This window comes from Scyliorhinus canicula, chromosome 17 (assembly GCF_902713615.1).
Source record: "Scyliorhinus canicula chromosome 17, sScyCan1.1, whole genome shotgun sequence".
Classification (NCBI taxonomy): domain Eukaryota; kingdom Metazoa; phylum Chordata; class Chondrichthyes; order Carcharhiniformes; family Scyliorhinidae; genus Scyliorhinus; species Scyliorhinus canicula.
In genome coordinates, this window is record NC_052162.1 from 80,691,086 (window position 1) to 80,715,999 (window position 24,914).

Sequence of the window (24,914 nt, forward strand, 5' to 3'; positions counted from 1 at the left end):
ACATCCTTCCTAAAATGAGGTGACCAGAACTGCACACAGTACTCCAAATGTGGCCTGACCAAGGTTTTTTACAGCTGCATCATCACCTCACGGCTCTTAAATTCAATCCCTCTGCTAATGAACGCTAGCACACCATAGGCCTTCTTCACAGCTCTATCCACTTGAGTGGCAACTTTCAAAGAACTATGAACATAGACCCCAAGATCTCTCTGCTCCTCCACATTGCCAAGAACCCTACCATTAACCCTGTATTCCGCATTCAGATTTGTCCTTCCAAAATGGACAACCTCACACTTGTCAGGGTTAAACTCCATCTGCCACTTCTCAGCCCAGCTCTGCATTCTATCTATGTCTCTTTGAAGCCGACAACAGCCCTCCTCACTATCCACAACTCCACCAATCTTCGTATCATCTGCAAATTTACTGACCCACCCTTCAACTCCCTCATCCAAGTCGTTAATGAAAATCACAAACAGCAGAGGACCCAGAACTGATCCCTGCGGTACGCCACTGATAACTGGGCTCCAGGCTGAATATTTGCCATCCACCACAACTCTCTGTCTTCTATCGGTTAGCCAGTTTGTTATCCAACTGGCCAAATTTTCCACTATCCCATGCCTCCTTACTTTCTGCATAAGCCTACCATGGGGAACCTTATCAAATGCCTTACTAAAATCCATGTACACTACATCCACTGCTTTACCTTCATCCACATGCTTGGTCACCTCCTCAAAGAATTCAATAAGACTTGTAAGGCAAGACGTACCCCTCACAAATCCGTGCTGACTATCCCTAATCAAGCAATGCCTTTCCAGATGCTCAGAAATCCTATCCCTCAGTACCCTTTCCATTACTTTGCCTACCACCGAAGTAAGACTAACTGGCCTGTAATTCCCAGGGTTATCCCTATTCCCTTTTTTGAACAGGGGCACGACATTCGCCACTCTCCAATCCTCTGGTACCACCCCTGTTGACAGCGAGGATGAAAAGATCATTGCCAACGGCTCTGCAATTTCATTTCTTGCTTCCCATAGAATCCTTGGATATATCCCGTCAGGCCCGGGGGACTTGTCTATCCTCAAGCTTTTCAAAACGCGCAACACATCTTCCTTCCTGACAAGTATCTCCTCAAGCTTATCAGTCTGCTTCACGCTGTCCTCTCCAAAAATATGGCCCCTCTCGTTTGTAAATACTGAAGAAAAATACTTGTTCAAGACCTCTCCTATCTCTTCAGACTCAATACACAATCTCCCGCTACTGTCCTTAATCGGACCTACCCTCGCTCTAGTCATTCTCCTATTTCTCACATATGTGTAAAAGGCCTTGGGGTTTTCCTTGATCCTACCCGCCAAAGATTTTTCATGCCCTCTCTTAGCTCTCCTAATCCCTTTCTTCAGTTCCCTCCTGGCTATCTTGTATCCCTCCAGCGCCCTGTCTGAACCTTGTTTCCTCAGCCTTACATAAGTCTCCTTCTTCCTCTTAACAAGACATTCAACCTCTCTTGTCAACCATGGTTCCCTCACTTGACCATCTCTTCCCTGCCTGACAGGGACATACATATCAAAGACACGCAGTACCTGTTCCTTGAACAAGTTCCACATTTCACTTGTGTCCTTCCCTGACAGCCTATGTTCCCAACTTCTGCACTTCAATTCTTGTCTGACAGCATTGTATTTACCCTTCCCCCAATTATAAACCTTGCCCTGTTGCTCACACCTATCCCTCTCCATTACTAAAGTGAAAGTCACAGAATTGTGGTCACTACCTCCAAAATGCTCCCCCACTAACAAATCTATCACCTGCCCTGGTTCATTACCAAGTACTAAATCCAATATGGCCTCCCCTCTGGTCGGACAATCTACATACTGTGTTAGAAAAGCTTCCTGGACACACTGCACAAACACTACCCCATCCAAACTATTTGATCTAAAGTTTCCACTCAATGTTTGGGAAGTTGAAGTCGCCCATGACTACTACCCTGTGACTTCTGCACCTTTCCAAAATCTGTTTCCCAATCTGTTCCTCCACATCTCTGCTGCTGTTGGGGGGCCTATAGAAAACTCCCAACAAGGTGACTGCTCCTTTCCTATTTCTAACTTCAACCCATATTATCTCAGTAGGCAGATCCCCCTCGAACTGCCTTTCTGCAGCTGTTATACTATCTCTAATTAACAATGCCACCCCCACACCTCTTTTACCATCCTCCCTAATCTTGTTGAAACATCTATAACCAGGGACCTCCAACAACCATTTCTGCCCCTCTTCTATCCAAGTTTCTGTGATGGCCACCACATCGTAGTCCCAAGTACCGATCCATGCATTAAGTTCACCCACCTTATTCCTGATGCTTCTTGCATTAAAGTATACACACTTCAACCCATCTCCTTGCCTGCAAGTACTCTCCTTTGTCATTGTTACCTTCCCCACTGCATCACTATGTGCTTTGGCGTCCTGACTATCGTCTACCTTAGTTGCTGGACTACAGATCCGGTTCCCATTCCCCTGCCAAATTAGTTTAAACCCTCCCGAAGAGTACTAGAAAACCTCCCCCCCAGGATATTGGTGCCCCTCTGGTTCAGATGCAACCCGTCCTGCTTGTACAGGTCCCACCTTCCCCAGAATGCGCTCCAATTATCCAAATACCTGAAGCCCTCCCTCCTACACCATTCCTGCAGCCACGTGTTCAACTGCACTCTCTCCCTATTCCTAGCCTCGCTATCACGTGGCACCGGCAACAAACCAGAGATGACAACTCTGTCTGTCCTGGCCTTTAACTTCCAGCCTAACTCCCTAAACTTGTTTATTACCTCCATACCCTTTTTCCTACCTACATCGTTGGTACCAATGTGCACCACGACTTCTGGCTGCTCACCCTCCCCCTTCAGGATCCTGAAGACACGATCAGAGACATCCCTGGCCCTGGCACCCGGGAGGCAACATACCTTTCGGGAGTCTCGCTCGCGACCATAGAATCTCCTATCTATTCCCCTAACCATTGAATCTCCTATTACTATTGCTTTTCTATGCTCCCCCCTTCCCTTCTGAGCCCCAGAGCCAGACTCAGTGCCAGAGACCTGGCCGCTGGGGCCTTCCCCCGGTAGGTCATACCCCCCAACAGCATCCAAAACGGTATACTTGTTTTGAAGTGGAACGGCCACGAGGGATCCCTGCACTGTCTGCCTGTTAGTTTTCTTTCCCCTGACTGTAACCCAGCTACTCTTGTCCAGTACCTTTGGTGTGGCTACCTCCCTGTAACTCTTCTCTATAACCCCCTCTGCCTCCCGGATGATCCGAAGTTCATCCAGCTCCAGCTCCAGTACCTTAACACGGTCTCTGAGGAGCTGGAGTTGGGTGCATTTCCCGCAGGTATAGTCAGCGGGGACACCAGTGGTATCCCTCACCACCCACATCCTACAGGAGGAGCATGCAACTGCCCTAGCCTCCATCCCCTCTTACTTTACAAAATTAGCTGCCCCGTGGACCAACTGGACCTCCGCCCTCCGACTCTGCTTCCAGTCAGCTGTACTCTAAACTCCTGGCTCCCTTCACGCTCTTTGATAAATATAGGAAATGAAATGTAAGGAGCACCTTACTCCCTCCTCACCTAACTCCCTCAGTCACCACTCTCACTGTAGCACTCAAATGCCACAAGCACAGCACTCCCTCAGTCACCAAACTCTCACTGTAGCACTCAAATGCCACAAGCTCAGCACTCCCTCAGTCACCAAACTCTCACTGTAGCACTCAAATGCCACAAGCTCAGCACTCCCTCAGTCACCAAACTCTCACTGTAGCACTCAAATGCCACAAGCTCAGCACTCAGTGCAAACAAAGTCTGCACTGTAACTAGCTCCTATTTATACTGTGACTCTAGCTTCTGAAAACTGGCCTAATGCAATTAACTAATTAACAAGCTCCAGCTGCAAGTAAGTCCAAGTAGAACCTTGTTTAAAGCTGATTCAAAATTCACCTTCTTATAGACCAAACAGCAACTTCAGGGGCGCGATTCTCCCAAAACGGGAGAAATCGTAAAGCTGGCGTCAAACCCGGGCGGGTTTGACGCCAGCGCGCCCCTTCCCGACCGGGAACCGATTCTGGTCCCCGGTCGGGGCTAGCAGCCCGACGCCGTAGGCTCCGGCATGACAGGCTTAACGAATATCGTTAAGCCCGCTTGCCGGAGTTAGTGTCGGCTGACGCGGATGACGTCATCGCGTATTTGCGCGAAACCCGCGCATGCGCGGGCCGGGTTGCCCCTCAGCCGCCCCGCGAATGGATACTGCGGGGCGGCGGAAGGAGAAAGAGTGCGCGGGCATCGGGCCCGCTGCCCGCGATCGGTGCCCACTGATCGCGGGCCCATGGCACCCTTGGCACGGCCGTGGTACTGCCGTGCCAATCGGTGCCATGGTTATGAAAAGCGAGTTTGTGACACCGTTTTTACGAACGGCCAGACCAGGTGTGTTTGCCGTTCGTAAAAACGGCGTAAAGGGCTGGGACTTCGGCCCATCGAACAGCTGTGAATCGCTGCCGGCCGTAAAAAAACGGCGGCAGCGATTCGGGTCGGGAGTTGGGCGGGGGGTGGGGGAGAATAGCGGGAGGGCGGGAAAAATGTCGGGAAGGCCCTCCCGCTATTCTCCGACCCGTCGTGGGGGTCGGAGAATTTCGCCCCAGATGTCTGAAGGTTGAGGGAAGAAATCAAAGGTTAAGGGAGGGCAGAAGGAATTGTGGTCTTTTGTGAGGTGATGGAGAATGTTTGGATATAAGGACCACAGGGCTCTCTCACAGCACCTGAGAAAACGACAGGTGAGATTTCGCTAAACTCATTTTGTAGCTGTGGTGCAAAAATCTTTAATGCACCCCTATTCTCATGGCCATAGACTCAATCATGACCAGGGACATCATTACTGTAAAACACAGAGGATTCACCCCAATCTGGCCTGTCATCATCCTCTAATACATCTTTTCTTGGTCCGGCAATGTTATGGAGTTCACAGAAAAACCACAACCATCAGGGACAGACACGATGATGTGCATCACCAGATCTGTCCACGTATCGGAGGAGCATTTTTAGGAGGCCGTTAGTTTGCTCCACTATGACTCTGACGCTGGCATGGCTCTTGTACTTCCCCTCTACATCAGATGTTGGCACCCTCACCGATATCATTGGCCATGGTTTGAATGGATAATCCTTATCACCTAGTAACCATCCCTACAATGCATCCGAGCCAATGAAAAAGTCAGAAATCTGTGTGTTCTCTAGAATATATGCATTGTGACTGCTGCCCAGGTATCTGGCACAAACCTGCATGACCCATCGATTGTGGTCACATGCCAACTGCACATTGATCAAGTGGAAACCCTTTCTATTGATGAAAGTTTTAGACTGTCCCGGCAGAGCCTTAGTGGCTACGGGTGTGCAGACGATGGCTCCCTGTACCCTTGAGAAACCCATAATGGCTGCAAATTATTGGTCGCTAACCATCTGGCTTTGGACATCCTGCATGAGGGAGATGGAATTCCTTCGGAATATTGCATTTGTGAACACCTTGATGCGGTGGTGTAAAGCAGGCTGCATTATCCCACTAAGATCACTGCCAGCTGCCTGGAATTAATCTGTCAAAGAAGTTCAGTGGCACTGTCCCCTTCAATGCGACAGGCATCGGGTGACCCCCAAGGATGTTATTTTCTCTGACAGTATCACCCAAAGTGCTGCCCTGTTCACTCTTGAAAGGTTGAATCTTTTCCTACACCGAGCCTTGCTCAGTTGCAGGCAATTAAATCTCTGCCTGTGTACACTTGGGGCGGCATAAGTGAATCTGTGCCTCTGCAAAGGGTTTTTAGGCTCCTCCTGACCTTCCGGGTTCTGGTGCTGCTCTGTGCCCCTGTGTGAGGAACCACAACACACTGAGCCTCCTTGTGTTCCCTTACTTCCACTCAACCTTCTCCCAGTTCCTCCTCTCTCCCTTCTCTCCAACTCACTGCCGTTGTGTTTCCAACTGAGTCCACAATCTCCAGCTGTCTCAGATAATTTTCACCACTCACCCCGGGTAAAGGACGGGAAAATATACAATCAAGAGAACCCTCTGAATCAGAGGAGAATCCTCCTCATGAAAAATGTCCACACGATGCCTCTGTCAACCCCAAATGAGCAGTCTCTGCAGCCAATGGAGTTTGAACTGTAAAGTCGAGACTCCGGTCTCAGTTACACACACACTCACTCACACACGCACACACACATGTGCAAACGCACATGCAAACACACATGTGTGCACACACATGCCCAAGCAAACACATATGCGCACACAAACACATACAAATAAACAAAACCATCGAAACAAACTAGACCATGAAAAAACTATTCCTCACCTGTTGTGAATCTCACCCTGGAGATTATTATTGCCTTCTGACCGGCTTATTGCAGTGAGAAAGGTAGTTAATTGCCTTAATAACGTTTTCAGTTGATATTTGAATAATGCAGGCGGATTCCCAATATTTTGACCATCCTGGTTGTCCTTTTATTGGGAACTGGTGTGATGAGGCCGTTCATAACATCATCACACCAGTTCTGCTCGGCCAAGTGGTGAATGCTCCCAATTTGAGAGCGTATAATACAGTCATGTGTGTATGTATGTGTGTGTGTATTTTTGTATACATTTATGTGCGTTGTCTGTGTGTTTATGTATGTGTGGTGTGTCTGTATGTGTAGTGTGTGTTTGTGTTTGCATGTGTGCGCGCATGTGTGTGTCATCACATTTATGTGTGATGTGACTGTATGTTTATGTATATGTGGTGTGTCTATATGTGTGGTCTGTGTGTGTCTACATGTTTGTGTTTATTTACATGTGTTTTCATGTGTGTGTGTTTGCGTGTGTATGTGCACGTGTGCGGTGTGTGTTTGCACATTAGGCGTACACGTGTGTGGGTGGTGTATATGTTTGTGTGTGTGTCTCTGTGTGTTGACAAATGAGCACCATCAAACTATATAAATTCCCACAAAAAGCAATAGATGCTATCTCAATTGATAACTTTAATATATTTTTGCTAGCCAAAGGTATTAAGGAATATACATCTAAGGCTGGTAGATGGAGTTACGATACACATCAGTCATGACCAAGCTGAAAGACAGAGAGATTAGAGGGACTGATTGCCCTCCTGTTCCTATGGTTCTTATTTTACTATCAATAATATGGGGCGGGATTCTCCTTTCTGACGGCAGAGTGTTGACGCCGTCGTAAAAACTGGACAGTTTAACCACGGCGTTATCGGACTGCTAAGTGTAGCAATCCTCTGCCCTACAGGAGGCCAGCATGGCACTGGGGCGACACACGCCTCTCCAGTTGCCGATACCGGCGTCAAATGGGCGCCACGGGTCTGCGCATGCGCACTGCAGCCGGCGTGTATGCGCGGTAGCTTCCTTCTCCGCGCTGGCCCCGACGCAACATGGCATAGGGCTACAGGGGCTAGCGCGGAGCAAAGGAGGCCCCCCACCAGGAGAGGCCGGCCCGCCGATAGGTAGGCCCCGATCGTGGGTCAGGCCACAGTGGAGGCCCCCCCCCCCCACCCGGGGTCGAATCCCACCCTCCTCCCACCAGGCCGACTCCGACAGGATGGACGCCGTTGTCCCCCCCCCGGGTAAGACCAGATGTGATATCAGTGCTGGTGGGACTTCGGCTTTTTTGGTGGCCACCCGGCCCATCCCGGTGGAGAATTGGCAGGGGGCCACGTAGCCCGACCGGCGCTGCGGCGATTCTCCGGTGACCGGAGAATCGGAGGACCGGCGTCGGGGCGTCGTCGCGCGAATCATGCCCTGCCCAGCGATTCCCCGAACCGGTGTGGGCTGAGAGAATCCCGCCCATGGTTACTGAAAATTTACCTCTCCTATAACTCCTTCCAACTTCTCAGAATACCATTCCTTCAAGGTATGCAGGTGTTGATGTTTGAGGTCATAAACTTGATATCTTCTTTTATTATTACACAAGTTTGCTAATCTTTGAATTGATTGATTCTAAATGGAATAGGTTTTCAGTTCCATTGATGCAAATTAATGGCACTCTGGACCCAATCGAAAGGCCTCGTCGCTCTTGACTCGGAACTCGACGAGGTCGTTAAATCCCGCGAGAGGCCTCTCCCGAGATTTGCGACACTTTGGGAAGCCTCGCGCGAACTCAATTTTATGCAAAACATTCAGGCCACTCACTTGGCAGGGGTGAAACCAAGATCAAGAAGGTGGTTCTCCCAGAGTGAGGCTAGCACATTGTATTTCGGTGTGCTGACACCTACGATGTCCCCAAATGCGGGGTACTCGACTGCAGAATTTGTGGAGTCCTCACCATGACGCCGTTTCGTACTGGGTCACACGAACGTGGACCAGGCGTAACGGAACCTGGGGAGGTCTCCCACGCATTGAAAGGCCCTAGGATGGTCGGACTCTGGGCAGGGTGGTACCCTAGCATTGCTGCTGCCACCTGGGCACATTGGCACTGCCAGTCTGGCACATTGACAGTGCTACCAGGCACCCTGACACCGCTAGGGTGCCCAGGTAGCACTGCCAGGGTGCCCAGATAGCACTACCAGGGATCAGGCCCGGAGGGTGCCCTGCCCTTAGAGGCGGGGTGAGGGGGGGCTGGAGGATCCCCATAACATTTAAATTGGGGCATTGGGAAGGGGAGTACGGAGGCCACGGTGGGGGGATTGGGGGTATCGGGGCAGCATTTAGAAATGGCACCTTGATCACTTCATGCAGAAAATAAAGGTAAGTGCGTCCTTGGTGAGGCCTATAAAAAAACAGAATCTCACTTGGTGACGGGGTCGTTCCCGGTGTTACAAGCACTGAGAAACACCCTTCTTCCCATTGAATCGCACCCTCTTTTGGGGCCAGGAAAAGGAAAATAAAGCATAGGATCACAGAAATTAATTTATATAGATTAAGCAAACCACAATGACTAATTTAAGTCACTTTTCACCCTGTCTGTAAACACAGATTGGAGAGTTTACAAATAATTCAGTGTGGTAGCAGAACTTACTTTCATTGGCTTCTTTACTTGTGTTCTTGATGTATGCTGAGAATTTGGCAAAGATGTCACTGCCAGCAGCGTAAGATTCCGGCTGTCGTGGAGTGAGGTGCGGGTATCTGATGGAAAGACGATAGCATGAACTCTCTTCTGTGTATGCGCATCAATTTTATGCAAAACATTCAGGCCACAGTTTAATAAGAACATTCTAGAGTTCCAAAGAACATATTCAATTTATAACATGGATCTGAGTCCCAATTTTTATTTTTCCATTCACCCAGGAATCAAATCCATAAATGATTGCACTGCTTGTTCAGGAAGTCTCAGCTACTTACAATCTGTATTAACATTTAGAACAAGAGACAGGGGTGTGACTCACCCGTAAAATGACAAAATGCCATTTTGGGCAAGGTTGGCGGGGTGCTCCTGTTGGCTCGAATGGCACGGTCACAACCTGCATTCACGCGGACTTAGTGCAAAAAATGAGCCCCCCACTTGGATCTCTACATGCCTGGCTCCACCGCCACCTGATTCGCCAGACTTGCGCCTCAGCTGCTCGCCCCTAACAAGGGGGAGCAACTTTTAAATGTCCCCCTCAGTACTCTCCCAGTCAAGACCAGAGGATGGCAGTGTGCAGACCTGCTCCTTGCTGTGGGGATGCCAACCTGGCCAGGCTTCTAGACACCATCTTTGCCCTTTGCCTCTTATTATGGGCTATCTTCTCCAATAGGGACAAAGAGAGGGCACAGTGGGCCGCACGCTTGATGGATCAAGGGATCTATAGCAGGTGGTATGTGTGGGCACCTCACCTGGACATGAAGAGGTTGTGCTGGTGGGTGCCAGAGGGTTTTGCGGAATAAGCTTGAAGATCTAGAGGGTGCGAGGTGTCAGCCAGCGGATTAGGGCAGGGGTTTATGAATTGAAGGGTGGGGTCGTCGATGTGAGTTGGACTCCCTGTTCCCCCAGGGGGACCGGAGAACCAGCAGCTGGGTCAGCAATGCTGCCTGGGAGGCAGTGAGTACAGGCAATGTGACCAGGAGGAGCCTGACCAATGTAGGAAGAAGATGAACGACCTCCTACGAGCCTAAGGGGAAGTTACCACCTCTCTCCTGGCATTAGCCCCACCTGCCACACTTCAATTCATAAACCCCCTCCCCCAATCCAGTGGCTGACAGCTCGCCCCCTCCCAACACCCAATCAATGTGGAAGGCAACACCACGGCCACAGCAGCCAACATCTGAACACCCATGCGACGGGCCCCAGCCCTGGGGACATGTTTGTGGCCAGAGGCTGGGTGTGGAGGCTGGGTGAGTGCAACAGGGAGGGGACTTGAGCCTAGCCCAGGTAACGTTATGTGCTGGTATCTGGGATTCAGGTTGTGGGAACCGGTAAGCAGGGGCCCCTGCTGCGACCAGGTGTGCGTAGGCTGGGTAAGCCGGGGGGGGGGGGGGGGGAAATAGGGGACAGGAAGGTCTCGGGTTGGAGGGCATCGCTGGTTGTCAGTCTCACACCTCTACCAATTACTTACAGATATCGAACGATATCGACGATATTCTGGAGCCCGCTGAACTTCCGCTAGTGGTGCTGCTAGTAGAGACCCGAGGCGGCAGCCCATGTGTGGGGCGGGGTCCCACACCGTGAGGACCCGTCCTCCCGCAAGAAACTTCAGAGAGTCATGAACACCGCCCAGTCCATCACACAAACCTGCTTCCCATCCATTGACTCCATCTACATCTCCCACTGCCCGGGGAAAGCGGGTAGCAAAATCAAAGACCCCCCTCCCACCCGGCTTACTCACTCTTCCAACTTCTTCCATCAGGCAGGAGATACCGACGTCTGGGAACACACATGAACAGACTCAAAAACAGCTTCTTCCCCGCTGTTACGACTCCTAAATGACCCTCTTATGGACTGACCTCATTAACATTACACCCTGTATGCTTCATCTGATGCCAGTGCTTATGTAGTTATATTGTATACCTTGTGTTGACCTATTATGTATTTTCTTTTATTCTCTTTTCTTCCCATGTACTTAATGATCTGTTGAGCTGCTCTCAGAAAAATACTTTTCACTGGACCTCGGTACACGTGACAATAAACAAATCCAATCCAATCAGGCCAGGGTGAGACCCAGAGGGGGAGGCCCATCACGGCTCAAGGTGTACAAGCGCCGCTGGTCTTACAAGCAAATGACGGACAGCATGTGCCGCAGAACGTTCCGCCTCAACAAGTAGATGGTGCGGCATTTGTGCCATGTTATTGCGGACTTGGCACCCCGTGGAAGAGGAGGACACCTGCTCTTGATGGCTGTGAAGGTTACTGAAGCCCTGAACTTTTATGCCTCAGGATCATTCTGGGGCTCAAGCAGGGACTTGTGTGAAATTTCACAAGCTACAGCCCACAGGTTCACCTGACCTGTTACGTGTGCCCTGTTTGCCCAGCCAGCTGACTATATAAACGCCGGCACGACCAAGCCCAACAAGATGCCCGGGCAGAATTCTCCGCAATCAGCGGGTTGCCCCAGATCCAGGGGCTAATAGATAGCACCCATGTCACCTGGCACTCACTGGCCTGTCTAGGAGTGCCTGACATCAACATGAAAGGGTTCCACTCCTTTAACATCCAGCTCATGTATAACCACCACCTTAAGATCATGACGTGTGTGCATGCTTTCCAGGAAATGTACTCGACAGTTACATCCTGGTGCAGTCAGACATCCCCAGCCTCTTCGAGGACCACGATGGTCGGTTGGCTCTTGGGTGTACCCACCGAGGACCTGGCTAATGACACCAGTACGGAGGCCATCGACTGATGCGGAGACCCGATATAAGGCACATATGGCCATCTGGTCGGTCATTGAGCTGCGCATCGGACTGCTGAAAATGCGGTTCCGATGCCACGACTGCTCTGCAGTACACCCCACGGAGGGTCAACCTTTTTCATATGGTCTGCTGTGTCCTCCACAACCTGGCACAGCAGCAGGGCGATGTGCTGGAGGTGGAGCAAGAGGAACATGTGGCCACCTCTGAGGATGAAGACGAGGAGGCACCGCACTAGGAAGGGCTGGAGGACAATCCTGGGGAGGAACCAGAAGACCAGCCAGAGGCTGGTGGACTTGCAGCATAGGCAAGGGTCCAGAAAGCCTGGAGGGCCAGGTAGGTCCTCATCGTTGCCTGCTTCACATAGGCCGGGAGGGGCCCAGGACCCCTAGGTCTGGGAGATGGGCATGGGATTGGTGGTCAGCCTGCATTGCAGGAGAAAGTGCCAGAGGCGTCCTACTGGTTGCGGTGAATGTTTTTTAATGTATCTCACGCAAGTGTACACCACTGTCCCACTCTCCCGATGGTGCCACCCAGCTCCCCCCACCACCCCCTCCCCTCTCCCACCCCTCCGCCCCGAGCTCACACGCCCTCCCTTACCCCCTACCTCCACCCTACCTCCCCCTCTGTGCCCTCAACATGCTCCTAGTCTAGTCTTCCTTGCTCTAGCTGTTTCCCCATTCGATGTAAGCCAACTGCTTACCATGTCCCATGGCCTTCGATGCTGCTGGCTGGTGTTCTCTGTGAGCTCTGGGGCCGAAGGGCCCTGGCGCACTTGCCAGCGACACATGCCCTTCCATGCCGCTGGTGTACCGGGTACTGACTGCAAGACACAATGTCGTCAGAGGGGTGAAACTTGGGAGAGCTGGTGGCCACCGTCGCTACTCCATACGATGGGTCCGGGCTGGCATCCAGGGGCCCATCCTCCTGTTCGGTGCCCATAGGGCACTGGGATTCACCTCAGGATGGAGGGGCAGCTTGTTTGAGCCCATCTGCCCCTGCGCCATCTGACTCTGCCAGCCCTGGTGGCTCCCCAATATCTGCACCATGGTGTCGCGCCCTTGACCATGCTCTTCGGTGACTGGGACATGTTCTGCAGTGCCTCATCATGCACCCTATCGCTGGGTCATGTTCCCCAATGAGTCAGACATTCTACCGAGACCCTCAGCCATGGCCGTCACCTACTGAGCCACGCGTTGGACACCTCCACTCATGCTGCTGATGTTGTGCACCAGGATCTCCACTGCAGTCGTCACCCTAGCAGTGTTGACCTTGATGCCACGCATTGCCGGCGGCATCACCTGCACCCGTAGCCTCTGGCACTCCTTCAATCGGCTATGGACCTACTGGAGAATAGCTGACATCCCCTCGAAATATCACGGCCGCACCAGCTCCAGGTAAATCTTGTCCAGAGGCTCAGCATCTGACTGGGACGCAGCTGGGTCCTTGGATCCAGAAGATCTCTGACTGCTGTCCGCCCCTGGGTATTTGTGCCTCCACGTGATGTACATCAGCAACTGTGTGGGGCTGCAGGTTGTGCCCCAAATGCCTGACCAATACCATTGCCCACCGAGGTGCTTGTCTCATGCTGGTGGAGGCTGGGGATGACAGCTGTGATGCATCGATGGTGGCATCTTGGAGCTCTTCTGGGGGAGGGGCATCTCAGATGGGCCGACGCCGTTGGCTGGAGGTCTCGTGGGAGAAATATCTTGTGGTCAGTGGATAGGATGGGCCATTCTGTATGGAATTGACAATTCACATTTGGCAGTCCATCTGGGTGGGGCCTGGTGGATCCTCACCACTGCGCCGACCTCCACATCGGTGACCGCTCTGTCCTCGGTCACCCATGTAACCTCCAATGCCCATTCCTTGAAGCTCATGAGAATCCTGATGTCCGGCACCCCACCACCCGTCTTGGCCCTCTCCCGACAGTTGTGGTACAACTTCTCCTGCGAGAACACAGAGAGGGCATCGTTAGCCGCACGGGTGGTTCACCGCGGGGCGGGGATGGAGGGGACTTGGGGTGGGGAGGATGGTTCACATGGGGGGAGTAAAGATTTGGGGGGGGGGCTGCATGGGCGGTGTGTGTAGACCAGGGCACGGCATGGTGCTGGGCGGGGGCAGTGCCAGGCGCATTCCCGTGGAAGGGGAGATTCGGTGCCAACTCACCCATGCCGCCCGGTGTGGGGCGTGACCTTCTTGCGACACAGGGCGTCGGTCCTCCTGGTGATGCTGCCCAAGCTGATGGCCACTGCCACATCTTCCCAGGTGACATTGGCTGCCCTGTGGCTGACTCTCCAGGATCCCTTCTGGCCACTAGGAGCCTCCCCAGGTCTGCATCCCCGAATCGTGAGGCCATGGCTACGAGCTGACTGGGGTTGGCTGTGCAAGAGCAGCTTACGTGCTGCTCCACCTTGTTAGTGGGGGGCTGGCGAGCACGGTCCTGGAAAATCGGCTGGCGAGCCATGATTTGCGGTGTGAAGCCCGGGGCCTTCCTTAAGTGGACCAATTAATGTTGGGTTGCGGTGAAGGCCTCACCAGGCACAGGGCCAGAAAGCTCGCAGCAGTTCCCGCTCCCTGTCACACTTAGAAACCTTTTCATTGAATCGCACCCAAAGTATGGTTGACAGGTGGGTGACATCTATGTGTCTGGAATGAGGCTGAAATCGCCTGTGAATGCCAATCTAGCTGCAACCAGTTGGAAAAATATAGAAATATTACCAGCAAACATCCAGTGTGGGCTGTATGAGTCATGCTGAATGTATTCAGTGAATATGTTTCAAAATTGAAGAGTGCAACTTGATCTATGTAGGCAACTTATATTCCATTGCATTTTTTGTAATGACCATTTTGAAATGTCTGCACTGCTCCTTTGACTGTACTGAAACAGCTCAGAGTCCAACATGAAAACTTGAATATAATAACACTTTCTCTGATGGCCATTTTGAAATGTTTGTAATGTTCTTTCAGATACTTTTTGAATAAAGTATATTTTTGCAACAAAAGAAATTAGCGAAAAACTACAAGTAAGCAAACACCGCAAAATCATCTAGTTAAATCATTCAAGCATTTCTTTCAAGTTGTCTTCAGTGGCCATCTTGGTTGCTCATTGGTTTTAGCAGATATTGGGCTGGATTCTCCCACACTGGGGCTATATTCCCACGCCGCAGTAAAAACACTGGAGTTTTACTCTGGAGTTTCCTGCTGAAAAGATGAGCCGATTCAATGCCTTTCAGGGGGCTAGCAGTGACCCAGGGTAATTCATGCAGCTTTAGCTGTGGATACAGACCCCCGCGCTTCCGGTTTTGAGTGGCGGCCTTAGCGGCCGCGGCGAGCGCCATGATGGACTCGGACCGTGGAGGCAGATTAATATGGTAGACCCCCCCCAATTGGCCGCGCGCCCGAAGATCTGACCGCACACAAGCACTCCCCCCCCCCCCCTCCGGTGTCCGATCCACCTGCCCCCCACCAGGGCGGCCGCGAACTGAGTCCGCCACGCCACATGAGAGTCCCGACCGGCAATAGGTGGTTAGAACCACGCCGTCGGGAACTCGGCCGATTAGGATTCGTAGAAGGTGCAACCCGTAAACTGAAACTTCCTGGTGTTTTTGGTTATTTATTTTCAGACTTTAGGTGACAGTGATGTTGGCAAGGTCATATTTATTGTCCATCCCTGGTTGCCGTAAAAAGGGTAACAATGAACCTAGTGCCGGATGTAACTCAACTCACCCATGAGGCAACTTCATGTGGAATTAAGAGTCAGGCCACCTGCCAGGAGGCAGCAGTCACAAAGCCATATCAGTTAAAAGTGGAAAGTTCCATTCCTTGAAGCATGTTAATAAACATGTTTTTTCTTATATAATAATCCGGATACTTCCATGGTAAATTTCCTCCTGCCAGCCCACAAATGACCAGCTTTATTGAATTATATTTATCACATGAGAATTGGGATTCACCACCTTCAGGCTACAAGTCCGGTACTGCAGCCAGTACAGATACATCGCAGGGCAAGGGTCTATCTCTTCCGTCAGTCTCTTAGAAATATAGAAAGTCAGAGAGATCTGGGCATACATGTCCACAGATCTTTGAAGGTGGCAACACAAGTGGACAAGGTAGTCAAGAAAGCATACGGAATGCGTGCCTTCATTGGACAGGTCATCGAGTATAAAACTGGCAAGTCATGCTATAGTTGTATAGAACCTTGGTAAGGCCGCACTTGGAATATTGCGCACAATTCTGGTTGCCACGCTATCAGAAGGATGTGGAGGCATTGGAGAGGTTGCAGAGGAGGTTTACCAGGATGTTACCTGGTCTGGAGGGTGTTAGCTATGTGGAGGCTGAATAGACTTCGTTTGTTTTCATTGGAAAGACGGAGGTTGAGGGGTGACCGAATAGATTATGAGGGGCATGGATAGAGTGGATGGGCAGGTACTCTTTCCCAAGGTGGAAGGGTCAGTCACCAGGGGCATAGGTTTAAGATCTGTGGGGCAAAGTTTAGAGGAGACGTGCGAGGCAGGTTTTTTTCACGCAGAGGGTGGTGAGTGTCTGGAACGCGTTGCCAGGGGAGGTTGTGGAAGCAGATACATCAAAGGCGTTCAAAAGGCACCTTGACAAACACATGGATAGGATGGGTATGGAGGGATACGGCACAAGGAAGCGCTGAGGATTTTCACAAAGGTTGGCATCATGACCAATACAGGCTTGGGCCTGTTCCTATGCTGCATTGTTCTTTGTTCTTTGTTCAATCCCTCAGAGGACTGGAGAACAATGTATACCAAATGGAGGAGGCAGGTGGAGAACAGCAGACAGATTGGCACTGAGATGTTGGCGGCAGTGACAGGACCATCTCATCACTTGGATGAAACATGGCATTCAGCACCAGTGAGTCACCAGGTCCTCGATGAAGAGCAGCATCATGTCACTGCACTCGCTTCATCTGTTGAAGTGACACTATTAAGGAGATTAGAGCCCGTGTGGAGATTGGCACACTGCTGAGTTTTACCTATCTTAGCTTCTGATACAGCACGTCTCGACACTGATATCATTGTAGAAACTGGTTTTAGGGTCTAGCACTGCCCAACAAAATGTAATAGAACACAAAAGGATGATCATTAACATGTGTGGAAGGAAGAGCTGATGTAAAACCTATGGTCTACATAGTAACAATGGCTACATTTCATTGTATTCAATTCGTAGAATAATAGAATCACAGAATTTACAGTGCAGAAGAAGGTCATTCGGCGTATTCGGAGTCTGAACCAGCCCCTGTACAGAGCACCCTACTTAAGGCCACACCTCCACCCTCTCCCCATAACCCAGTAACCCCACCTAACTTTTTTTTTGACACTAAGGGCAATTTATCATGGCCAATCCACCATACTGCACATCTTTGAATTGTGGGAGGAAACCGGAGCACCCGTAGGAAATCCACTCAGACACGGGGAGAACATGCAGACTCCGCACAGACTGACCCAAGGCGGAATCGAACCTGGGAGCCTGGAGCTGTGAAGCAACAGTGCTAACCAGTATGCCACTGTGCCGCCCTTTGAGGCTTTTGACAGGAAATACACTATATAAATATTTAGCCAACATATGGCCCAGATCTTCTGAGCAGGATTGAAAATCCTATTTTCAACGCTGATCAACTCTTCCACTGACAATTCAGGACGGACTTTCAATGGAGAACCTTCACATCCGACCCAGTGCCGTAAATCTTACAGGGGGGAACAAAGAGAACCCGTGGGAAAATGACACCATCTTTCTTTCAGCACCAGTTGCCATAGTCTGGTAAGTAAAAAGTCTAAATGTCTCAAAGTTGCTTTGAAAACAGCTACGGAGACAGGATAAGAGTTTAACACAAGTGGATAAGAGGGTAGTGTGGGTAGGGGGGGCTGTTAAAGTGGGTGAGGTAAGGAGTGGATGAGGTAGCAGCTGGGCAGATTGGCAGCTAGCTAAAATGGCAGGATAGTAGTGAGTAGGGTGGTAGGTGGATAGGGTAGCAGTGGGGCAGGTGTGAGAGTCTATAGGTAGCTCGGGAAATAGTTGGGTCAGGTAAGTGGGAAGTTGGGTTGGCTAAAGCGAGGCTGGTCAGGTTGGGTTGGGGGTGGTCGAGGGGTCAGTGAATTAGTCAGTGGTCGGGGGATAGTCAGGGATGTTCGGATGGTAGTTGGGGGGAGTCAGTGTGCATGATTTGGGTGTCAGTTATATAGTTACGTAGGTGTTAGGCCAGTGCTTGAATATTTTTAGGGAACACGTCCTCACCATCTCCAACATTCCCAATGCCATATTACGCTGTAACTAGTGTTGATTGGCATAAGGCAGGACTCCCCCCCCCCCCCCCCCCCCCCGCATGCCAGTCGAGAGAAAGTCCCATCTTGGAAAGCTATTGGCCAATCAGATCGGCTGGCAGTGCACCAGGCTCTCCAGGCACAGCACTGTGTTGGACAAAAGAGGTATTGCAGGAATGTACCTGGTACAAAGTCACAGGATCCAGAGGACAGGTAAACATAGAACATAGAAAAATACAGCACAGAACAGGCCCTTCGGCCCACGATGTTGTGCCGAACCTTTGTCCTAGATCAAGAACAAATTCATCTACACCCCATCATTCTACCATAATCCATGTACCTATCCAATAGCCGCTTGAAGGTCCCTAATGTTTCCGACTCAACTACTTCCACAGGCAGTGCATTCCATGCCCCCACTACTCTCTGGGTAAAGAACCTACCTCTGACATCCCCACTATATCTTCTACCATTAACCTTATGGGCTTTGGGCAGCACGGTAGCATGGTGGTTGGCATAAATGCTTCACAGTTCCAGGGTCCCAGGTTCGATTCCCGGCTGGGTCACTGTCTGTGCGGAGTCTGCACGTCCTCCCCGTGTGTGCGTGGGTTTCCTCCGGGTGCTCCGGTTTCCTCCCACAGTCCAAAGATGTGCGGGTTAGGTGGATTGGCCATGCTAGATTGCCCGTAGTGTCCTGGAAAGTAAGGTTAAAGGGGGGTTGTTGGGTTACGTGTATAGGGTGGATGCGTGGGTTTGAGTAGGGTGATCATTGCTCGGCACAACATCGAGGGCCGAAGGGCCTGTTCTGTGCTGTACTGTTCTATGTTAAATCTATGTCCCCTTGTAATGGTGTGTTCCACCCAGGGAAAAAGTCTCTGACTGCCTATCTATTTCCCTGATCATCTTATAAACCTCTATCAAGTCGCCCCTCATCCTTCTCCGTTCTAATGAAAAAAGGCCGAGCACCCTCAATCTTTCCTCGTAAGACCTACTCTCCATTCCAGGTAACATCCTGGTAAATCTCCTTTGCACCTTTTCCAAAGCTTCCACATCCTTCCTAAAATGAGGTGACCAGAACTGCACACAGTACTCCAAATGTGGCCTTACCAAGGTTTTGTACAGCTGCATCATAACCTCACTGCTCTTAAATTCAATCCCTCTGCTAATGAACGCTAGCACACCATAGGCCTTCTTCACAGCTCTATCCACTTGAGTGGCAACTTTCAAAGATCTATGAACATAGACCCCAAGATCTGTCTGCTCCTCCACATTGCCAAGAACCCTACCGTTAACCCTGTATTCCGCATTCATATTTGTCCTTCCAAAATGGACAACCTCACACTTTTCAGGGTTAAACTCCATCTGCCACTTCTCAGCCCAGCTCTGCATCCTATCTATGTCTCTTTGCAGCCGACAACAGCCCTCCTCACTATCCACAACACTACCAATCTTCGTATTGTCTGCAAATTTACTGACCCACCCTTTTACTCCCTCATCCAAGTCATTAATAAAAATCACAAACAGCAGAGGACCCAGAACTGATCCCTTCTATCGGTTAGCCAGTTCGTTATCCAACTGGCCAAATTTCCCACTATCCCATGCCTCCTTACTTTCTGCATAAGCCTGCCATGGGGAACCTTATCAAATGCAAGTGGCAGGGGCCCCAGGGCTGAGAGGGTGGGGACTGTCTGAAATCTCGTGAGGGGGACGGTCAGGTCTCAGGGGATAGGCTTGGTGGAGAGGGAGATCCAGAGGTCACTGGGCCTTCAGGGGAAGGCGCTCCCAGTCAGAAGTGGGTTTCTGCTGGGGGTGCACCCTCTCCCCAACCCATGAACCTCTGCGCAAGATCGAACTTTGTTTTTTAACGACCTTCCCTCCCTGAACCGCTCCCCTGAAAATTGAGGCTGGGTGGGAGAGGGCCCGTAAGTGGCCCTCAGGGACGGCAGAAACCCGGAGGGAAACCCATCCATGTAATTTCTGCCTTCCACCCCACCTTTTGCTTAAGAACATGCCAAGAGGAGGCAAGTTTAAAATTCTGGCTCAGGTCTTTTCCTGTCTAACATTTCCTGAGTAACTATCCTCGTCAGTAATCGGAACGGTCCAATGTCACCGACTCCAACTCAGAGCTGGCGGCCTTTATGGAGGGTCCCAGGGAGCAGGGGTATTGCCAATTAGAAGTTTAAATGTTTTGGACAATTCCCACCTAATCATTGCGTTAGGCTTTCCGAGGGGTCCCGTAGCATGTCTACCAGCCCAGCCTCCGCCTTGCCAGAGCTGAAAGATCTGGGCCATAATAAAGAATATTCATCACAAGCTTCAGTAGTATGCATAACCAATCTTTGAATGCACTTGTGTGCCTCCAAGTAAGTAACCTGGTAGATGACTATTCCAGAATACAATTTGGGGAAATGCCATCATACTGACTTGAATGGAAATGCAGATGGAAAAGGAATTCCTGGTACATTTTGTGAATGACCTGTCGCGCTATCTTTATAGAATTATTGAGTAGTTACAGTACAGAGGGAGGCCATTCAGCCCATTAGGCCTGTGTCAGCTCCCTGGAAGAGCAATTTAGTTTAATGGTGCCACTCTTCTCCCTTTAGTTATAAAAACTTCATATTATCTTTACCTTTTAAAATCTGTTGTTAAACTTCAATAAAAAAGGTTAAGTCATTCAAAAAATGACCTCATGTTCCCCTTGCTAAATAAAGCCAGGAACATTTCCATTCTGTTCTCAGCTCCATAATCACCTCTATTCCCTTCGCTGGGCTCCAGACTCTGGATTCTGTCACTCCCGTTTTCCAGGTGACTGAAAGTGGGCTCCACTCAATACTGACTTCCACTTAACCTATCCTTCATTAACTGCTCTGCTCTCTGTTACAATCCCAGTTGATGTTACTACTACTAATAATAATCTTTATTGTTTTCACAAGTAGGCATACGTTAACATTGCAATGAAGCTACTGTGAAAATCCCCTCGTCACCACACACCAGCGCCTGTTCAGGTACATTGAGGAAGAATTCAGAATGTCCAATTCACCTAACAGCAGGAGCGGGATTCTCCGGTCTTCGACTCCGAAATCGCATTGGGCTATTGGCCGGAGAACCTCCGTTTGAGACGGAATCGGGGGACGGCGTCGCTTTCGCGGTGCTCCGCCCTCTCCAAAAGTACGCTGCACACCACATCGCCACCGTTCCCACACCAGCGTCAGGACATAACCTGAAAATCGGAGAATTCAGTCCCTCGTCTTTCAGCCCTTGTGGGTGGAAACCAGAGCACCTGGAGGAAACCCACAGACAACGTGCAGACTCGGCACAGACAGTGACCAAAGCCAAAGCGAACCTGGGTCCCTGTGAAGCAACAGTGCTAACCACTGTGCTACTGTGCCACCCACTACTGGGCAGCCAGATTGCAGGACTGTTGATTAACATTTAACAAAAGATTAAAACATTTATTAAACAAGAAAATATTAACTATAATACATTACACCTTCATTTTTACAGATGTGCACAGATTTCTAACACCAATTACAAAAGGTATCTTATACTCTAGTGTTCTCAGTAAGTACACAGTAAATATAAACCAACAGGCCAACTATGGTCAGACACACACTGAAAATAAGTGGCAGATGCCACCCAATAGAACTTCTGTGGATTTCTCATCAAAACCCCCCAGATACTTGTCACACTGTGAGCCAACTAGTCTCACTAGAACGCTGACTTTCACACGAGTGGTTCCAAACTTCACACTCATACAAAATATGGTCTAGAATCTTTCCCCAAACAACACTTCCTTTTGGATGCCTTCACCAAGGATCCACTTCCAGGATTTCAATCTCTCCTTTCTGTATTCAAGCTTCCACACAATCTCTCAAGTGCCCTGTCATGTCAAGAGAACACAACTGCTTCACAGGCTACATTAAGATGCCAGCAAACCGTTGATTTACTTCAGATATTTGGTTTCTGTGCCAACCAACTTTAAGTCTGGTTCTTGCAGCTGTCTCTTCAATTCAGAGCATTTTCTCTGCTTTTTACTTGAATTCTCCTGAACAGGACATTGTTAAACGTATTGTTCTTTGTTCCTTTAACTGTGTTCCTAAGACATTCTTTTTGTCCCAACTCCCTGGTTTCTGGACTTTCTTTTGGGAAGGTTGCTTTTTCCAGCTCCCTGGTCCTGTTCAGCTTCTCTTTGTTCTGGCTTAAAACCAAACTCAAAAGTCTTTTCTAACCGTGGGTGATCCCTGGTTAACATAAGAACATAAGAACTAGGAGCAGGAGTAGGCCATCTGGCCCCTCGAGCCTGCTCCGCCATTCAATGAGATCATGGCTGATCTTTTGTGGACTCAGTTCCACTTTCCAGCCCAAACAACATAACCCTTAATCCCTTTATTCTTCAAAAAACTATCTATCTTTATCTTAAAAACATTTAATGAAGGCGCCTCAACTGCTTCACTGGGCAAGGAATTCCATAGATTCACAACCCTTTGGGTGAAGAAATTCCTCCTAAACTCAGTCCTAAATCTACTTCCCTTTATTTTGAGGCTATGCCCCAAGTTCTGCTTTCATCCGCCAGTGGAAAAAACCTGCCCGCATCTATCCTATCGATTCCCTTCAGAATTTTATATGTTTCTATAAGATCCCCCCTCATCCTTCTAAATTCCAACGAGTACAGTCCCAGTCTACTCAATCTCTCCTCGTAATCCAACCCCTTCAGCTCTGGGATTGACCTCGTGAATCTCCTCTGCACACCCTCCAGTGCCAGTACATCCTTTCTCAAGTAAGGAGACCAGAACTGAACACAATACTCCAGGTGTGGCCTCACTAACACCTTATACAATTGCAGCATAACCTCCCTAGTCTTAAACTCCATCCCTTTAGCAATGAAGGACAAAATTCCATTTGCCTTTTAAATCACCTGTTGCACCTGTAAACCAACTTTCTGTGACTCATGCACGAGCACATCCAGGTCTCTCTGCACAGCAGCATGCTTTAATATTTTATTGTTTAAATAATAATCCCGTTTGCTGTTATTAATCCCGTTTGCTAAGCAACAAACTAGTTTTCTGTTAGTCCCTGTTTGTTTTCCTGTCATAAACTCTCATTATCATACAGGGACCTGAACCAAACTGTAGTCATGAACCCTTTCAATGACAGAACCACAAAATTTAAACTTAGTTAAAGCTATGCCTTATTTCTAATACCCACAAATACAAATATAGGTTAGCTAAAACGACCACTGTTTCCTGACAAATTTGTCCTTTAGTCTCCATTCTTGTCATTTGCTCTACTTGTATCCCTATGTTCCACCCCTCAATCATAGCCCAAACCATTGAGGGGGAACTGTACTTGCAATTTATTGGTCTAGCTAAATGAGTTCAAGTCACTATATTGTAGTAACAACAACAATTCTATGATGGTCTATATTTTATACCTGGGTGGAGCAAGTGACTCCTCAAGAAACTCTTCAATCTTGATGAAATCAGTTTTCAGCTCTCCATTGAAGATAAGGAATGGAGGATTGGTGCCCGGAGCCAGATCCTTCAATTCTTCAGGCCTCCTATGAGAATTAGAACTGTTGTCAGTAATATAATGGAAATACATGATTCCAACATGATTATCATAGAATTTACAGTGCAGGAGGCCATTCGGCCCATCGAGTCTGCACCGGCTCCTGGAAAGAGCACCCTACCCAAGGTTAACACCTCCACCCTAACCCCATAACCCAGTAACCCCACCCAGCACTAAGGGCAATTTTGGACACTAAGGGCAATTTATCATGTCCAATCCACCTAACTTGCACATCTTTGGACTGTGGGAGGAAACCGGAGCACCCGGAGGAAACCCAAGCACACACGGGGAGGATGTGCAGACTCCGCACAGACAGTGACCCAAGCTGGAATCAAACCTAGGACCCTGGAGCTGTGAAGCGATTGTGCTATCCACAATGCTACCGTTGAAATAATATGAAGGTGAGGTGAATTTTTAAATCCAAAAGAGGGTATATTAGGACCAGATTAGTTGTGAAAATGTTCAAAAAGCTGAAACCTGACCCAAACCTGCCCACCTCTGTTTTTTAAGGAGGTAGAGTGGGTACCGTGGGAAGCTGATACGACCCCAGGAGATGTCATTTAAATATTTTAGTGTGGTTGAAGGCGGCCCATTTAACCTATTTTACAGGTTTAACGGGGAGTCACAGATTTCCTGGGCCTTGTGAAAGCCGCCAGTTGAAAGGAGTCAAGGAGAGATTCAATGAGGCGGTTAAGTGCCTTTACAGCACTTCTAGGAGGAGGAGATGGAGTCCTCACCTTCCCAATTCTCACAGCTTCCTCCATCATACGCATAGCTTTACAAAGACTCCCCATGGTTAGGGATCAGACTCCCCGGGGGTCAGGTATTTGAAACTCCTCATCTTGGAATTGAACTCCACCCCCATCCAACATCCTCCTTGCTCATGGATTGGACCCACCAGCGCCACTGATGAGGCCTAAGAGCTTCTGGAGTCTGTTTCAGGGCTCTCCCTGACCAACTGCCAGTTGAGCCTCTTAATCAAGCTGATTTCCAGGCAACAATGTGTCAAGGGCAAAAGACACAAACTGTGGAGCTAAAACCCGATGGCATGCAGGGAAAAACTGGATATCCCAGCTGATCCCACCACCATCAGCCGCCCGATCTCTGAATCCATCCAGTGTCACCTTCCAAGGCATTATGTCTCAGGTACGGAATAAAAGTCTCCTCTTACTGACTGTTAGCAGTGACTAGTGATGCTAGATATTCAGAGATGCCTAATTTCAAAATCCCGAGTT

The 24,914-nt window shown here is 49.6% G+C and overlaps 1 protein-coding gene and 1 pseudogene across 4 annotated transcripts in view; one reads left to right on the forward strand and one right to left on the reverse strand.

Moving 5' to 3' along the window:
- Positions 1–24,914, reverse strand: part of clic2 (chloride intracellular channel 2) — a 74,248-nt gene that overhangs the window by 28,594 nt on the left and 20,740 nt on the right. For all 4 annotated transcript variants that reach the window (XM_038775626.1, XM_038775625.1, XM_038775624.1 and 1 more), the window contains 2 exons: positions 23,543–23,668; positions 9,021–9,127 (listed from right to left, as the gene is read on the reverse strand). In XM_038775626.1, coding sequence (XP_038631554.1) covers positions 9,021–9,127; positions 23,543–23,668 — 233 coding nt within the window. The remainder of the gene's footprint in view (positions 1–9,020; positions 9,128–23,542; positions 23,669–24,914) is intronic.
- Positions 8,187–8,322, forward strand: LOC119952523 (annotated as a pseudogene).